The 20,287-nt window shown below is 36.7% G+C and overlaps 1 protein-coding gene across 3 annotated transcripts in view; it reads left to right on the top strand.

Moving 5' to 3' along the window:
• LOC117222438 (protein trachealess) overlaps nt 1-20,287 on the top strand; it is a 316,876-nt gene that overhangs the window by 121,918 nt on the left and 174,671 nt on the right. For 2 of the 3 annotated variants that reach the window (XM_033474130.2, XM_033474129.2), the window contains exon 4: nt 12,363-12,392. The exons of the other annotated variant lie outside the window; for it this stretch is intronic. In XM_033474130.2, coding sequence (XP_033330021.1) covers nt 12,363-12,392 — 30 coding nt within the window. The remainder of the gene's footprint in view (nt 1-12,362; nt 12,393-20,287) is intronic. 3 annotated transcript variants of the gene reach the window in all.

Here is a 20,287-nt window from a genome sequence, read left to right as displayed (position 1 = left end):
TAGAGTTACTATAAAATAAGTTGTGACATAAATTATAATAAAATTATTAAGCGATCATATTAAGTACTATTTCACTCCTTTTTTACTGCAATCGAAACGAACAATTTTTATTTTGCATAAACCTTTTCAGTTTGGTTATTCAGTTTGGTTTACACAAAACTGCTTTTCTTATTGGACCCCTCGATTCAATTTCAATTGCCCTAGTTTAAAACTAGGCCAACTGTTTAGACAGAAACACCCATATCCCAACAAAAATATGGTCACAGCTGATTGTTACACAACAGCATTCGCGCGAGTGAATTTATAAAGAAGAATGTCCAACAATATGGGCCGAATTTATGACATCCACTTTCATACGCTCTGTCTAGTTTTTATTGTATTATTTCTGTTACTGTTCCAAGTAGGGGTCCCACAATCGAGCGGTGTTTCGTAATAGACACTTTTACCTTATGTTCATCGATTTCCATCGCATCGAAATCGCCGTTGCAATGAATTTTTGCTCGTCACGCGAAACCAGCTGGTTCGGATTTCGTCGATGGAAAGAAGAGAGTGGTCTCGCCAGTGACCGGCTCACCTGACTCTCGCAACCGTTACAGGGGACTCCGTTCGGTGCCACTATTAATATTAATGCATTCCGCCGTTCTTGCGGCATTGTACTCGCGTCGACGTCGCGGCCGCGTCCCAGCAACGACGACGTCCAACGACGTCCAACAATATCCGCGCCGGCGACGTCCGAGACCGCGGCGAGCGTGTGCGCGCGTGTGCGCGCGTACGCGAGCGCGGGCGCGTTCCAGCAAAGTGGCAACTCTTCTGCCGGTCGAAGGCGGGTACCTATGTCCGCTGATTGTCCCGACGGTTTTGTCCCGGTGCCGGCTGAATATTCAACCGGCCGATAAATAACGCTGAAAGGAAGAGAAACGAGCGAAACAATGACGAGCAGGATTTTTCCCCGGGGCCCGTTCAGACCCGTCGCGTCGCCGGGCTCCGCCACGCTCAGTCGCCGGGCCCCGGCTGTTTCCAGACTCTCCGGAGGACTTTTCTTATGCCGAGACACCTCCGAGTCCATCCTATTCCGAGAGAGCGGCCTCTCTATTGTCGCGCGGTTTCCTCCCGTCTTATGAAACCTCGACAATGCACGTTTCTACGCTCTCGCCTACCGTAACCAATCCGCGTTTGTATACCACCCATTCGTCTCTCCTCAAGTATAGCGTGTGCGCCGTTCGAAACTGTTTGATTGCGACTTTATAATTGCTATAACTTTTTTTTTTCGTAAATCACTTCCAACGGAGAGGTAGGTTGTGCGTTAATCCTTAGCACTCGGAAGAGTTTTTGGTACACAGTCGGGGACAAATGTGTGTGGACACTCTTGAGAACGATATAGTATTTTTAAAACTGGACTGAATGTTTAGAACCTTTTTTTAGATGTCAGAAGGACTAGTCTATTACACAATGATCATAATACTTTCTTTTAATTTTGCTCTTACTTGCAGTGACAAAAACAAATCAAAGAAAATAATGATTTAGTGTCACCGTATCGGCAACGTCCGAGTACTAAGGATTAAACTTGATTTTGTATCATTATTAAGAAGAGATTGACACCGTCCGAAATCATTTAGAAACCGTTCTTTGTTAACTTAACTTGACTTTGTCCACGAGGGTGTAAGAATTAAAGGGGTTAATGTGTGTGTGTGTGATGTTATTGAATGATAGTTACCGTAATGTTGAATTTATATTAATTTGTATTCTATCGGTGGAACGATATAAAGCATATTTGTATAAAAATTATGTCAATATTTTAATTGATGGAATTTCATCTCATAGCTCGATTGCAATACATAAATTTTCATATTTCGATGACAACGCTTTATTTTCTTCCAGCCTAATTTTTTATATCTTTATACAGCTATAAAAAGACTGCGGATTTCATAAATTTATAATAAGCTGTACAATAACATTACAATATGAATGCGTGAAACACAAAAGAGAAGAAACATTAGAAGAATTTAAAGTTACTAGAATATTAGTAACAACCTATTAAAATGATTAAGAGATACATTAATTTTTCTCTGAATGAACGTTTCGTCTTTTAGAATTGTTTCTGTTCCTTGTTGCAATATTTCTTCTACGATTATGCCAGTTAATCTGTTGCAACCTCTTTGAAAAGTGCAATTATACCGAATAAGTTTGATTTTCTTCATATTTTGTTCAAATACAACATTCTTATAAAATACATAATTTAATAGAAAATATCAGAGTATATATCCTTCTTAACCACTTAGCAGTTTTTGACGAGTATACTCGCCATAAAAAAGTGACAATATTTTGTGTCATGACGAGAATAGTCGTCATGCGTAAAAATTTGCTGTTTAAATTGCGATTTTAGTGAAATCTAAACCATATTCGTAAATTTTAAGATGTTTTGAACATTTGAAAGCCAATACGAAATAAAAGGAACAAATAAAAACATATAAATATTTATTATAAAACAACGGTATAACATAAAGTAGGTTAAATAGTATACTGGATATCGCTTACTTTTTGAGACACATTTTAACACAAAATGCACAAGATTTCAAAGAAATCAACTAACTGGTTAGCATGTATTTATTTAGAATTTTTCAACGGGGTCGCACTTTGTCAAAATGATTTTTATATGAAGCAAGCTAAAATAACTACTGCATTTAGTGTTTCGTAGACATAGTGTGTCACCATTTTTATTTTCTCACAATAATGCTATCGCAAATGAGCCGTTTATTTTGAAAGTGGCATAAGTCACTTTACCGTAATGAAAAGTGGTGATTTCTTAACGTTTATACGAAATTATTTATACTGAGAAAAATATCAGTATCCTGAGATAACAAATACAAGTAAATCTTCTCGAAAGTTAGCATCCATATTTTTAAACGTGTTAAAACGCAAACCCTTAAATATATCGACTTAAAAACAAAGTGACTTATGCCACTTTCAAAATAAACAGCTCAGATGCTACCACTCCATATCGGCAGACCCCGACTGCTTCGAGTCTCTCCGGAGGACTTCTCTTACACCGAGCCACCTCCGAGTCCACCCTGCGCCAGGAGAGCGGCTTCTCTATTGTCGCGCGATTTCCTCCCGCCTTATGAAGCCTCGACAATGCCCGTTTCTACGCTCTCGCCTACCGTAACCAATCCCGCGTTACGCTCCAACCCCGCGATCTATACCGCGTATTCTTCTCTCTTCAAGTATAGCTCGTGTGCCAAGCCATCACCCTCTTCCTCCCATCACCTTCTGCTTTCTCGAGCTGACTGCTTTTTTCGGTCTTATCTTTTCATTCGAAGGCCCTGTTAAAGGTCTCCGTTCTTCTATCGCTGCTCGTTTATGGACGCGTTGTTTAAACACGATGTGTTAACCGCTGAACGAATCTTCGGGGCAATTAATATTTCACCTGCGCTATCCACTTGTTGTATAAAGCGGCCGTTGAATGACTGAATGATATAAAACAGAACAAAATTTCGCAATTACATGTTTTTCTAATTTTTTGTTATTTTATTTGGAAATGCAATTATTTTTCGGTATTATGTACGAATAAACAACAACACCAGAAAGATCACCGACTGATCCAGTTTTCTCAATCAGGAGATTAGGTTGCGAATCATGTGATCACTAGGGGATACAATAAATTCTCCCTAATTGTACATAAAATTGGACAGTGATTGTACACTGATTGTACATAAAACTGGACAGTTTGGGAAGAGGAGATACGATTAATGGAGCCTTGGGATTCGTTTTTATAGTTACACTATAAAAACGGGTCGCAAGGCTTGAATAATTGTATCCCCTCTTCTCAAACAATTAGGGAGAATTTACTGTACTCTGACATTAAATGTTGATGGTATTTTCTCCAAGTTTTAATAATTGATTTTTTACTGTAATTAAAAAGAATTAACAAAGGGATGTTATATGCTCTATAACCTACAATAATAGAAAATAGAAAAGATTGAAAATGAACAAGTTCTGAACAACTTTTTCAAACCATTTAGTTTCTCAGTAGACAACCCGTAGTTTAAGGAGACTTATTGGTGACATCAATGTGAGAGACAGATTTGAATTTATGTGACTGGATTTGATTTTGTTATTAAATTGAATGCGGATTTTTGTGTAGAACATTAATTGTCTAAGTTAATTGTGAGGGACTTGAGATTGATGATAATGTCTTTTGTTTTTTTTTATAAGTTTTATGAAAATGGTTGTACAAATATTATATAAAAATTCCTATACAAATATTATATGGAGTATCTCACCTAATTCGAGCATCTAAAATATCATATTTTATGATAGAAAAAAATGTCAGAGGAAAATATTAGTTAGTTCAGAGGGTCAAATAGTATGATAGGCATTAGTTTCCTTTTTCAACGGTTTCAGTGAGTTAAAAATAGTGCACCAATATTTTGAATTATCCTTGTGAAGATCATTTTAAAAAATACACAAAGAACAAGGTTGGGCTGGATGCCCTTAATTGCATTTTTTAGATAAATTATAAGTATGTGTTCTGGCGAAACAATTGTTTGAATAAAATATTTTCAGTTGTTGGCAATGAAAATATGATGAATATTATGAGAATTACACCCGAATATTTAGACTGAAAAATTGATTAAAAATATCGTCAGCTTTTGTTTATAAATATGGACCAAAAATGAAGGATTCAGAGAGCTACCTTACAACCTTACGATTAGCCACGGGGAGCCGATGCTTCATCACAAATCTTTTTCCTTTGATCGACCAATATAAAGAAAGGATTATGCGAACATTCGGCTACAGTATCTATCATCGTGAATTATCACGCCGTACGTTAGGACATTCGCGGAGACTTATTATCTGACATGATTTAAGAGTGAAAAATATACTTGGCCCTTCTGAAGAATACGCGTCCACAGGCAGGATTCACATATTTTACTTACATTATACCGCGAGAGTATCAATTAAATGGTAAGATCGTGATTAATAGGAACGATGACCGATCGTTTTTATAGTAAATGCGGTTCGTTGTTTCGACAGCTACGTCGGAAGAAGAAGAATGCAGTTGTTCAAAATAAACGTTTTCTTTCCATAAAGAATCACTTTTGCAAGCATCACATCAGTTCTCCAAAAAGATGCCATATTTTTTATTAGGGTGGTCATGCCCAATAGATGAATACACATCGATGAAGGAACATTTTCCGTATTGTATGAAAAGGTAACGTTTGTCATACTATTTTCACATTAAAATTTATACAGCAGCTGTAGTGTACACTGATAGATAGTTTGCAAATGCTATTTTGTAAAAATTTAACGATTTGATTAAGTATGTTTTTTTCATTAAATCTCAAATTATACTTAAATATTATAACTATTATAAAATGCTAAAATTGTTTTCTGGGACGTGTGAACTTAACAGTGAAGCAGTTTACTCTTGCTCAGCTGAAACCTTTTCAAATAATACACAAAAAGGTACCCTTTTTATGTTTGACGTTATTTATACAGAATGAATCCAATGTTACCCATTTGCTCTTCTTAGATTACATCTTGTATGTAAAATCCAAATACACAATATTTCAAGTTCGTCCATGTTTTATGAGAAATACTTGATCAAAAAGTATGGATCATACCAAAATATATTTTTAATTAGAAAACAAAGGATTGACAAATATCGCGATACATATGTACACTCCCGTCCATAATTCATCGGGCACTTATCTATTTTGAGGAAAATGATTGCTTCATAACATAACCTTGCACTACCGAGGAAAGACGTGGTTTGAATACAATTAGTGTCCAGCCTATTACGCCAAAAACAAAATTATTAAATTATTCCATACAAGATCATTTAAAGGACGCAGCGTGACAGGTCGTTGATGTGCGCCACAGTGCAACGTTATAAAGAATAGGGGTTAATGTGCAAAAATAGCGATGAATAGAGAAAAAAAGCACGAATCATAATATTCTCAGTTTTGAACTAAACAATGTCGTCCTGACACATTCTTTTATATCAGCCAAAGAAACGAAGATATTTCATTGCGCAGGATAAAATAAACATCCTATATAACAGAACCGGGTATTAATATCTATCATATATGTATTTTGAGATATTTAAAGTGTTACTGCCGTCCCGGTGTTACCGTCCCCGATCTCTCCTACATGTAACAATTCTGTGTTTGCTAAATAAACCACCTGGCTTCGTGCCAGAGTAAATGGATGAATTATTAAATAGAATGTCGTTCGAAAATCATAGGCATCTCTTAATGCAATTTTCAAGATATAGTAATTTCTCCCTAATTCGTGCTCATATTGCGCACAAAAATAGACAATTTAGGAAGATGAATTACGGTTATCCGTGCCTTGCGGCTCGTTTTTATAGTTACCGATTGTCAATAACTATAAAAACGGGACGCAATGCTCTCCGAATAATCGTATCTCCTCTTCCCAAATTGTCCATTTTCGTGCACGATCCGAGCGCGAATTAGAGAGAAATTACTGGATTTCCATTCCGTGGTCGCGTTACCGTGTGAAAGAGGTCTAACCGCGGAACAATGGGTACGTACGGTGGACTCGAGGATCGTAGAATCGGGGCGTCGGAGTTAACGAGATCCGTGGTACGCACGGCGAATCAATGGGCAGCGTCTCGAGGTGGGACGAAAGGCCCCACGGGCAAGCTTTAAGCAGTCCGGCGACGTCTCGCAAATTATAAGAACGTGCGTCCGGCGAATGCACGTGGCGCAGCCGAATTTCTGCACGTGGGTCGAGCGGAATTCCTAATAAGTCAGTGACTAGACAGAAGTCTCGCGCTGGTATCGGCGTGCAGCTTGCCTCGCGGCGGAGATAGAGTGACGTCACGGATACGTGGGATTCCTCCCGAGCAGCTGGATCACGTGCTGCGGCCGAACGTGAGGCTAACTTAAATGCGGATCAGGGAGAACCGTTCCAAAACCGATCCCAAATGAATGCACCGGTCGCGATTCAAATTGTTTTCACGTTCTTCCGTCGCGGTATCGACCCTCGCCTTCAATGAAGCTGGTTTCTTTAGAGGTCAATAGCTCTCGCGATGCGCGACGCGCCGACCATCGTCCGCGAGCTTTTCACAAATCGATGCCAACCGATAGCACGTTTCCCACGAAATCGAGTTAACAATGTAATACGGTTTTGTAAGCCATGTAGACCATTTTAGTGCTCGCACGGATTGCACGTACTGCGCGAGAAGACGACGTGGCGTCAAAAAAAATGGTGTATGGGGTGAGAGTCCCAGTTATCAACATGTTAACACTAGATTTACAAGCACTAAAAGCAGCTGTTTTATATTAGTTTATAAAAGTGACGATAAGACACTTGTTCTGATTTTTAATTTGTGTTATTTCCAATATTTGTCGCAAGTAACGGATATATTACATAAATAATTCATAAATGTATTTTTACATAATAATCGTAAATTAAAAAATTTAGGGGTTCCGTAAACCTAGTGTTCAGGATAATTATTCGTTCATCTATATATATTTTCCGCTAAAATTTACGTCAAAATTAACTTCTGTTTGCATTTTATATAGTTTTGATCTCTAGTTATATATAGCTATATACTTTTTTTTAAAACGTTGAAGTAACGAAACGTTGAACTAATGAAAAGTAAAATAACGTAAATGACCCAATTATCAATGCTTCGAACAGCTACTTGCACCAGTTATCTTAAAATATTTCTAATTTATTCTTTATGCATGTTTAAATATATTTATACTAAATTAACTTTCCGATAACCTATCCATCTTAAATTAAAGTATTAAAATGTATAAGTTGTATTAAGCACAGGGTTTGAACGCAGTCGGTACTTGTACAAATTTATAGCTTATGTACATTAATTATGGAGTATCGATAATACAACAAGAGTTCAGAAAGTTATTCCAGCCATGAACTTGTCTGTTTATTCTAAGACTGTACATATAATATATTGTATAATATAAATATACAATATATATATATGTATAAATATTGTATTATTCGACTGAAAGCTAACTATTTAAAATTATAACCATTTACATAAATTCGTTTCCTTAAAACATGCAACTAGTGCCTTTTAATAACATTTTTTAAACTTACAGTAATCTAATGGAGTAGTCAATTGATTTTATTCCATTAATATAATATCGAATGTTGTATTAAAATTTTGTTGTTTACCCAACCTCTGCCAATAAGTATCGTGCCAGATGTCAGCATTACTGATTTATACAATAAATCGTTTTGTATATGATTCTCCTTTGATTGAGCTGGTTGCAGATAAAAAATATCTAAATAACAGATGATTCTGATATTGGAGAACCCGATAATCGAGATTCTACTGTACCAGAAATAGTGAGCATAGTCCAAAGCTCGAGAATAGCGTACATTGGATTTCTTTTAGGTGTCTCGGAGAAAGATCCTCCGTTCGTTGGCCAGAAGCCGGCGTTATCTCGATAGTCGACCAATTTACACGGCATTGGGGGCTGTGTAAATAGAAGCACCGCTGATTTAATTTCCCGTAATGGCAATTGACTGCGGCTGTCGCGGACCTCAACGATCTCAGTAGAAAGAGCGAGAGAGCGAGAGAGAAGGGGGAGAAAGAGAGAGAGAGAGAGAGAAAGAAAGAAAAAGAGAAAGAGAAAAAAAATAGAGAGAGAGAGGGAAAGAAAAAAGATAGAGAGTGAGAGAGGGAAAGAAAAAAGAGAGAAAAGATAGAGAGAGAGGGAAAGAAAAAAGAGAGAGAAAAGAGAAAGAAAGAAAATAGATAGAGAGTGAGAGAGGGACTGAAAAAAGAGAGAAAAGAGAGAGCAAGAGAAAAGAAAGAAAGAGACAGAAAGCGAGCGTTGTTCCTTTTCCCCACGTCGGAAAAGAGAATCAATAACGAATCGACAAAGACCGAATTTCTTTCGATACACACTTTCCTCGTGTGAATACGAAACATAGAAATCAACAACAACGACCAACAGATAGCATAGAAATTATAAAAACTACCGAAATTACCTCTTTGGGATCGTGTGTATTTAGAAACAAGAGAATGTGTTAAAAAGTCCATAAAAAATTTCATAAAAAATCTCCCATTCTAGTATACAATCAAATAACCAAATGATTATATAACCATATCATGAAATTCAAAAATTTTTGAAGGACTGCCGACGGATCATCTAGATGATGTTGCAAGATGCCAATGGAGTAAATTTAAATATGCAACAGTTACATCGTGTGATGTTGAAAGACTATTTTCTGCATTTAAACTTCTTCCGACATGAATTTGCAATTAAGAATTTGTAATTCATTGTCACTTAAATTATGCGTGAAACCTAATATTAATAATCAAATACTAAAAAAGTTTACGAAGTTAATAGAGTTTGAACATTTAATACTTTAAACATTTATACAGTTAACAGATTAAAAAGCTATCAGAGTTTGATGCAGGTACAAATATTATATTTGTATAACATGTGTAACATTCTTATGCCTAAAAGACAATAATTGAATAATACGTAGAACGTCAACGACATAATTATTCTTTAGTATAGTTTGTGTAATACTAAATACATTTTTATGTACTTCACATTGTATACAATAATTAAATACATTGAATTTTACGAATATTATAGTATCTACCCAAGTGCATATTTGCCGAATCTATGTTGCATATACTTTTTAAACATCTTGCATACAGTTTGCACACTGGTGCATGTAGTCTGCATATTCACTACGTACCGCGAGTGAATAAACTTCCGCAGTCTAGTCATCAGATACATCCGCGACGCCGACACGGCGTTCCGAAAATCACGGCGTCGAGCACCGTGGAACGGTTTTTGTCGATTTAATTCAGCAAGGCCCGAGCCGAAATAGGAAAAGTACACGGGGACCAGGGAAGGGTGACACTCGGCGTAAAGAAACGCAGTAATTACGTGTTCAGCCTAATACGTCCGGCAGTGAAATGCCACACGAGGCCGGGATACTGCAGTCGCAAAATTTCTCCGCGCAAAACCAAGGGAGTAACAATGGGTATTTTCATTAGTCGAGTGGTCCGGGCCGAACGGTAGATATTTGATTCGGTTTTTATCGGTTCGGCCGACATTCCGGTCCGCGGGCCCGCTCCGCTCGATGGGATCGGAAAAACGGCCGCAAAGCTGACTTCTCGATCGCGATATCAGAAGAAGTTCCATTTAGGAGAAAAATAGCATTGTAAATGTACCGTGTCAAGCGGAGCTTGTTTGTCGTGAACTTGAGTTTCGGCCGGCAAAAAGTTGCACGCCCGAGAGCGGTACAATCGGCCCCCTAGCCTACCCCCCCCCCCCTCCGATCCACCGGTTCCCTTCGATTACCGGAACGCGCACCGATTTTCAGGATTTCCGAATCGATCCGATACCCTAAAATGCGCGCCAGATTCGCTCGATTATACCGATACTTTTCAGAATACATTTGCGAATCATCGTCGTGTAAATATCTAATCATGGGGGCGAGTGTAATCTACGTTAGAAACGGGTCGTTTTTTGATTATTGTCGTGAGACACAAGTTACAAGTTTATCAAAGAATATGTTCTGAAACGCGCACGAAATTCATGGGATTGTATCGATTTTTTTGAAAGGCAGTCGTCAATCGAATCACCGTCGAGTAAATATATAATTACGAGGCAAGTGTAACATATGAGCCGTTTATTTTGAAAGTGGCATAAGTCACTTTACCGTAATGAAAAGTGGTGATTTTTTAATGTTTATACGAAATTATTTATACTGAGAAAAATATCTCAGTATCCTGAGATAACAAATACAAGTAAATCTTCTCGAAAGTTAGCATCCATATTTTTAAACGTGTTAAAACGCAAACCCTTAAATATGTCGACTTAAAAACAAAGTGACCGACTTAAAAACAAAATGACTTATGCCACTTTCAAAATAAACGGCTCAAATGTTAGAATCGTTTTGTTTCGTCAATATCATCGGTAAGCATAAGTCTCAAATTTATAAAATATGATTTGTCTGTTACTGTTAAATAAACAAGAAATAAAAAGGTCAACATTATTTAATGATTTTGATGACTGTCCAATATGGGAACTTCATACACATACGAGTGTAAAAAATATTGTAAGTTTTTATTTAATGTGAAAATCGCGGAAGGTATAATCTTCTCGCATGGGACCAACATATTCGGAATTTTCAATTTTACTTAGCTCTTTAAACCACCTATGGAACATTTGAAAATCACACGTTCGCTAGCAGCGTCACACATGTGTGAGGACCTCGATTTTGTATTTCATGTAAAGAACGTCACATTAATTTTGCGAATATAATTATTTAAAACTGTAACGCTTCTCTTTGACGGTAATTTTATCATATTTTATAAGAGTGTACAATGTATTTGATACGATAAATTGCAATAAATATAACTATGTACGCTAGTGACGCTGGTAGCGAACGTTTCCCAATCGGAAACGGTATGCAGTAGAGGATTAAAATCATACCTATTCGTACATCTAAATCAAGACGAAATTCCATCAAGAATTTTGATAATTGCATCGAACCGAAATAATATAGCCCGCCGCAAATAAATATCTCCATCTAGAATTACCACGCCAATTATACGCAAACCCGAGGCCCCTAGGGATCGAGGAACACGTTGCTACGAATGGTCCCACAATCCCGAACTGGTTAACAAATTGAAGAAGAGAAGACCTAATGGAGGTGCAAATCCTGCCCAATAAGAAGACGCGACAAAACTGGACCGCCAATGGCCACGCACACACTCGCTCGAATTTTTTCGAGTCGGACAATGTTCCTGCCGATGCGATGATGCATCGAGCCGGCAGACTAAACGGGCCGGTCTTATCTAATCTCAATATAATTACGAGCGCACATCATAAAATTGCTTATTATACTATGGAAAAGTTGATTCGGGGACCATAATACAGGGTTTGGGAATTAACCTTACCTGTCTGCCTACCTACGCTGGTGATGATTATGTCTACTTATAGGTATAACTACTTATGTGCACCAAACTACCCGTCTACCGGCTCAAATAATCTTCGCTGTGCCTCCTCCCCACCTCTGCTTCTTTCTCCACCTGCCGGACTCCTCCGAGCTACCCCTCACTTTGTCCTCCATCCCCCGGCGTTCTTTATTCCGTCCTACCTCGGCCAACTCGGTCTCTCTATCTCTCTGTCTCTGTCCGTCTGTCTCTCTCGTTCTATCTATTCCTCCTCTCTCTCTTTTTCTCTCTTTCTCTCTCTCTCGCCGGGGAGAAACTAGTTTATAAAACGGGTCGGGCACACCGGCCTTTTTTTCCGTTTCGAATGACCCTCGTGTGCCGTGTCCCGCACTAATGCCGTGTAGTGACGATGCTTGTTTATGTGTTACAGATTTGACGAGAGACACTACGCTTTCGAAAGGTATGCTAGTTTTAGTCCGAATGCATGCCCATCTATCTGTTTTTCTCTATTTCTCTCTTTGTGCCGCTCAAACACCCTTTCTTTCACTATTCTTTTTCCTTCTTTTCTTCTCCTTCTTCCTCGACTGCTACTTCTCATTCGTCTTATTCTTCTTCTTCTTCTTCTTCTTCTTCGTCGATTGCCGCTACGTTTGGTATATACTTTGTTTGCTTCGCCGGTGGGATGGCTTTGTCTTTTTAGCGAATTCGCGGGACGAGGTGGATGTAATTGGCAATTATGAATACAAGAGATTTTTAGCCGTTTGCACTTCGAATGCTGCGACTGTTTGAACGATAATTTCTGCGGCCTGTTCTCGCGCCAACGCATCGTTGACCGGATACGTAAATCGACGTCTTCCATTTCATCGAATGTTGTTCACCGGGGCTGCTGGTAGGCGTCTTTCATTTTTCGAACGTTGATAACGAGTTATGCTAGTTGGTAGTTTTTTGATTTCTTGGCCGTTGATCTAGGGGGATTAATATGTTGAAATGTAATATAATATGAGAAAGATAAGTATAATATAATATGAGAAAAGATAACTGTTAATGTGTTAACTGCATTTTTATGACTGGGCTTTTTGAAATGACTCACGCTGCTAGAAATAATACCGACATACAGTGACTCGCATTAATATTTGGTCACTTTTTAGAAGAAAATAACTTTTTCAAAAGTGGATGAAATGATTTGTATTTTCGGGAGATGTTAAAAAAACTAGATGTCTACAAGATTTATCTTTTTATATTACAATTGGCTAAAATGAAAAAATATAAGAAACTCGCGTTTTGATTAATTTTTGTCGAATGTGGTTTCTTCATAATCTATATTGTTTATTTGGTTTTAAAATAAATTATGTTTATATTTATAATTTTTTATCACAGTGAATTTTCTCTGATGTATGAATTAAGATATGAAAATTATCATGCAAAATCGTCTTGGTGATAAAAGAGAAACAACAGAACAATATACTTTTAAAACAGAACTATAAACGGTTAATTTAGTACAACAACAAAATTAATAGCTCTAGAGAAATAACTATCAAGTCAAACACAATCGTGAAATGGAATTGTTAAAGTATTTTGTACTCAATGCAATCATAAATTATAATTGTAGGGACATATATTTTCCGGCAAAAGTTAAGAAACATGTTACACAGGCGCATTTTCCTGAATGTAGCAAAATCTTCTTGACATAGGATTAAAATTTGTGTTGTATAAACGAAAATATTAATTCCATTTTTTGTAATTATTTATTTTCTTTTTTATATTTGTCATATGCACTAAATAAAGCTATATTGCAATATAAACAATGCGTTACATGCTTCATTATAATATGTATTTTTAATTTAATAAGATGTATATCTATTAAAATATCTACTTCAATGTTAACGATATGTAAAGTTTCTTAACTTTTGTTGTATGCTATCAAATCGTGTTATTTTTAAAATAACAAACATGCTCGCTAATAATTTGTAAGAAATAAGTTTATTCTATCGCGATCTACACAACGTCATTCTTTAAAATTCCTCTTTCATTATATGTTTTAATATCAAAATGAAAAATCCTGTAAATTAAAGTGCGTTATTAGAAACATAGAGAATTGTTATTTTGGTCAAACATGAACTTATTACGATCTTCTATCATTACATCGAGAGAAATTTGATTTCATTCATCCAACACTCACGCAACCATCAAATACGAACACCCTTGCACTTAACTAAACAAGCAAAATAATTCTCTGTCAGTAAGTAAGAAAATTACTTGTTGAAGTCGTGCAGCAATGTAGCAGTCACAACCGCCGACCGCAGAAGATTAACGACTAAAGAGAGAGTAAAAGTGACGGATTTTCGTCGCAAGAAGTTTGACGCGATAAAATTAAGAAGGGGGCTGGTCTCCCTTTGATAGATTCGACGAAAATTTGTAGCAGCCCACAGCTGCGCGACTCGAGGAGAGAGCGCATGGACCGCCCGAAAATGAGGAGTAAATGACGCCGGCAGAGTTTTTAAGGTGTCGAGTCAATTTTTTGCTCGGATGCAAATTGCCCGCGGGGCACGTGTCTACTTCACGGGATGACGAATTTAATGGCGATCGCCTTATCGTGCAGGTGATCCATAGAGGAATGAAGTGGTCCACCGAAGAGAGCAATTACGAGACTGCGAATTTTACGAACTTATGACAAACACGTGCGAAAAAGAATTTTTGGTAAATATTTACTCTAGCAACATCGCCCAGATCTACTTACTTTTTCCAGTGTTTAAAAACACCCTTTACTTTGTCACTAAAACACGAAATTAATAGTTGAAGTACGAATGATTTAATTAATTAATCAATTAATTGATATAGATTAGGAATCGCGATGAGCGGCTATCTCTTGCAAGTACTCGCTCACTTTTGTTGTAAACATTTTTTTGTGTCAGATTAGTGTAAGTGCCTAAAAAATCGGTGCGACCATTAGGATGAACACCCTGTATATAAATATGATATTTTGTTAAGTTTTCGAGTAAATAGTAGTAACAATGTAAAAGGTACTTTTAGTCTATACTTACGTACGCCAATGTAGTATAAAAGAATAGTACATTGCTAACTAAACGAGAACTTAACAAAATATCTGATTTGTATATTTCTATATTAAAAATAATAGAAAATAAAAATAGGTATCAGTTACAATGTAAAAGTTACTACCACAGCCTACAATTGAGGCGCTCGATTGCCAAATCGATTAACTCCATAAAACATAAAGTGGAGAAATGTGATGAAATAATATGCATTGTTTTTCAAAATTCCCTTCAAAATAAATATTGAAATAAACATTGTATAATGCATAAATACAAATGTTGCTATCATGTAAAGACATGTAGAATGAATAATTTAGAATAACCTTGATGTTGTTGTTATTGCCTGAAATAAATTATTTATTATTTGAAGACCAAAAATATTTTCTTCCTTAATTGTGTTATCCTGTATTATTTTAGAAATTTATTATAAAGAAAAAAGGTTACGACCAAAACAAGTGCTTTGACATTCAGATTTAAAATATTTCAAAAAGTGGAGTTAATCGATTTGGCCTGTGAACGGTTCAATTATGCACACCACTATAGCATACAAGAAGATTTGCCACTTACTTGTACCATAAAAGTCCAATAAACAGCAACATGTAAACTACTTCGTTCCTTTGTTTTAAGGACAATCATTAATATTCATTAAAACGAACCCCGAGATTTTCGTAAAGGCGGCAACCGTTTCGGAAATTCTGTCGCTTCGGGTTTGACCGAGAGATCAAGAACCGTCTGTTCCCGGCGGAATCGCATAGAAACTCCTTAGACAGGGGAGCCCGAAAGTAATTATTGCGCTACTCGACGATTAACTTTTTTTGAAGCGGGACCGGGCACACACTCTCGCTACTCTATGATTTCGCAGGCTGTATCAGAGAGATAATAACGTCCGAATATTCCCGGACGGAATGGAGAACGGTGCCCGTGTTAAAGCTCGCATCCTCGGCTCGACTCGGCTCGACTCGGCTCGGCTCCATTCAACGTATTTTTCCGTCCCGTAGCAAAACACCGGCTCCAATTAGCCGGATAAATCGCCACGATAACCTAATAATGATTCTATTAACAATGTAAATGGGACTAAACTGCGACACGGTGTGGGTCGGCCGTAATCGCGAAGCATCGCGCGGATAATAATGCCCATTACCGAAAGTTCTCGCCTCGCGTTTTATCTGCGCGCCGCGCCGCTCCGCGCGACGACTGCAACACCTAATTCCGTCTGCATCGCGCATAATATAGACGCATAATACTTCCTATGGATCTCCATAATGAACGGTTCAAACGAGTCCCATGGACCGCGATCCTTTACGTGGGCTTATGCAACCACCATCGAGCTGTTACGGTCGACTTGGAAATTTTATTCGCGCCGGTTCCACCCTGCTGGAATGTGTTTGCTCTATTTGTGGACGCGGCATCGAAAATGCAATCATTCGCAATAAGTACGATTTCTATGCGACACGAACATTGTCCGCATTAATTGCAGGATAGTGAAACTACAGACACATTTGTTTCATTCTTAAATAATTTGAATGAGTTGCAGATAATACTGCAATGTTCTTGAATTATTAAAAAATAAATGCTTTTGCTGTTTTCAGATCGACCTACTTATTTTCGTTGTTTATGCCTAAAATCCGTAGTTTGACAATAAGCATTCGACTGATCTGATTAACCCTTTTAATGCTGACTGAAAGTACTATAAAAGAAATATCTACTTTTCATATTACTTTTATGGCTTTAAATCATGTTCGTAATTATCATTTTCATATATCAGATGGCGTATTATTTTATATTTGATAAAAGGTCAAGAACATTTGTCATTTTATATTAAAATATATTTATTTGTTTTTAACCCTAAAATTATTTTGTCAATAATCGCGCCTGAGCGAATATTTAGTGCCAATGATAGAATCGGATCATTTTCAAAATGAAAGTTGCTAATGTAACTTTCATAATTATATAATATACAGATTATTACCTCAAATAATTTTTAAATTATGCATTTCATAAAAAATTTCCAAATTTTGAGGATCAACTTTTTTTTATTTAAATAAAATTGTATATTCCTAACATTTTAGGTCGAAATAATAATTTTCAACTCAAACCGTATCAATCTATAGTAACTAGAAATTGTAATATGTAAATGATTCACCACGTATAAAACCAAATATTAAGAACTAAATAGTTATAGAAGGATTATTTAAAATGATAGAACAGATAATTCCATCGTACCCTATTTATTATATTTCCATAATGCAGCACTTGGAGCAGCGATTCCGTGCCGCGTGTCGGCGTCAATTATCGTATAAATATTATCCGGCCTTGAAACGCGATTATGTAAAAATTCGAAGTGCAGAACAGAATTGCAAAACAGCGGCGCGCGAAAGCCGTCGACGCCGATTTTAAGTTGTGGGATATGTTTACCGTCGTTGTATTATAATGCGGCCAAACGAGCGCTTTTGTTTCCCAGAGGACCGCTTGGACCCCTCGTTCATCTTCCGCGGGTCGTCAGATGCTTCATTTTGTCCCTAAATCTTCCACCTTCTCCGACCTCTCCTCGCAATTCCGATTTTTATTTTTATACCCAGAGGCAATTACGTGGAAATTGATTTAACCTCGTTGATACACGATACTAGAAGTATCTGAGTGTAATAAGGTTAGAAAATTTGCAGCATGCATTCGGTGGACAGTAAATTTTATGCATTTATAACAGAAACGAGTTAGTTGCAGTTTAAGAATGTTGATATATTAGTTTCAACTTCTTAATATTATTTTAAAAAAAATCAAAGTTTAACATGTCTTCCGTTTCGTAAAATTGATGCAGACAAGTTTTGTTTTGCATAAAGATCAGCATCAATAGCGAATTTTAAATAACAACGTTTTCGTAGAAAACTATATTCTTATCTTTTTTATACAGTATACTTCACAGTTTATTTTGGCTCTACGTAACCTCCATACTCTCCAGCTATCAGGTCTCCACCTACGAGGTCTCTATCTCGAAATTCTCTATATTCTCCAAGGTCTGCAAACTCCATACTGTATTCACACTCTATGCTCCCTTCGCTGTCCATATATATTCTCGATATTTCCCAACACTCTATTTTCTCTATTCAGTTTACTACTTTCTATGCTGCGCACACTTTGTACGCTCACCACATTCTCTATTATTCGCTACTTTCTTCAGCGTTGATTACATGCAGCTAGTGTAGGAGAGACCGGGGATAGCTTAATAAGATTAGATTTCTAATCCCTTCTGACTATTAGAATATTGTGGATATTGAATGTACTGAATGTTGATATCAATGAGTCAGTTAATATATTGGGTTGGCAACTAAGTAATTGCCGATTTGTTCAATGAAATAAAAAATTCTTTTTTACTTGGAACGAAGTTTAATCTGTAATGTATTTTCCATTTTGTTCGATGACCTTTTGCCGTCTCTCTGACAACTTGAAAATTCCACGCTCGTAGAAAGTCTGATCCTTTTCGGCCAAAAACTGAGTTAAGTGAGATTTTACAGCGTCATCATCGTTAAAAGTTTTACCACGAAGGGAGTTGTCCAGGGATCGAAATAAGTGGTAATCCGATGGCGCGAGATCAGGGCTATATGGTGGGTGTAACATCAATTCCCAACCAATATCCATCAATTTTTGCCGAGTGGACAAAGACGTGTGCGGCCTAGCATTGTCCTGCTGGAAAATGGCACCTTTACGATTGACCAATTCTGGTCGCTTTTCCTTGACCGCTGCATTCAATTTGTCCAGTTGCTAACATTCACGGATAATAAAAAATAACATAATAATAATAATAATAATAATTTTATAATATAACATTTGCGGATATCATAAAAATGGGAGTGAGAGACATCTATAACAGAAATCGGCAATTACTTAATTGCCAACCCAATACATTGACGATAAGGGAATATTCTTAACGTATTTTAATTTTTTGTTATTTCTTCGAGAATATTTTATTGTATGATAATGTGATACGTTGACTAGAATCTACTGTATCTTATTTTATCCGGATTTTGTTCGTTCGTTTAGAAGCGTGTGAAAATTTCGGACAATGTTACGTGTCTTAACTGCACGATAAATGTCAATGACCTCTATGAACATCATCCTGAAACCAATGAGAATGCGATTATTTAAGCTATTATTATTCATACTATTAATTCAGAGCAGATAAGACTATTTTCAAAAGAAGATACTTGACAGGAGATTGGTAAAGTGTTGTTTGAAACTTCTTGAAACTTCTTAAAAATTAAAAGTGAAAATTATAGCGATTTTGAATTTTTAGGGAACGAAAAATCAGTGAAACAATAACAGTCCATTTGTAGAAATTAGATACGTCAAAAATTAGTCAACTAGCTCCAATCTGCCGCTCTCATTACTCGCCAGCAAGCGAATGAGCGAGTCATAGCACGCGCAGCGAGTATCAAGTACAGTGAACTCGATCATTCGCTCGCTAGGTGTTTTGCTCGACATCCACATGTTTGACGCATCGTAGTTTTCTACGAGCAACGTCACACACGACTGGTTTCTTCCCTATACAATCTTGCACGTAGCAATTTTTACTATAATTAATATACACGTCACTACCAATTCACTCCGGTTGTTTGCTGACAAGTATACCATCCCTAATTGATTGCATTGAGAGAGTGATTAATATCCGCAGAGGATATCGCTTCGAAGCATCGAACGAATTAGCTTCGCGTTATCCACACTTTGATGTACAGGATGCACCATATTAAGTGTTAAATGCCGTTTTTTCTTTTTCAAAATCATAGAGCACATTGAATTCTCTTAAGCAAATTCTCTTTCTAATCCACTTGATGATAAAAACTAGCTAACTAAAACAGTAAGTACATAATTTCTATTCGAAGATTGAAGTGAAAAAGTTATGACACATTGGCTAAATGAGTCGTTGAAAACATAAATGGCGTAAATGGAAAAAGTTAATTTGTGGATAATATTATAAGAAATTATTACAACTCTTTTATGTAAGTCACTTTCAAGCTTTAACTTAAAACGATTAAGAAGAATGAAGTAAAATATTAAATTAGATATGAGTTAATGATATTAAATCAACCAAGTAAAGAATTGACTTGCACCACTTTTGCTTTAAACGTGTCAAATAATTTAAGACTTGAAATATGTTATTTTCGTTCGTTTCCTTGAATCGTAGATTTTATTCTCAACTGTTCAAGTAACATATTTTAGTGTAGAAATATTTTTTGTAGTTATACTGCAGATTGTTTGCGCTTACGACGTAAAATGAGTAGGTGAAACATGAAGCACGAAGTCAAAACGACAG

This window comes from Megalopta genalis, chromosome 5, assembly GCF_051020955.1.
Source record: "Megalopta genalis isolate 19385.01 chromosome 5, iyMegGena1_principal, whole genome shotgun sequence".
In the NCBI taxonomy this organism is placed as follows: domain Eukaryota; kingdom Metazoa; phylum Arthropoda; class Insecta; order Hymenoptera; family Halictidae; genus Megalopta; species Megalopta genalis.
This window is presented reverse-complemented; position numbering and strand designations above follow the sequence as displayed.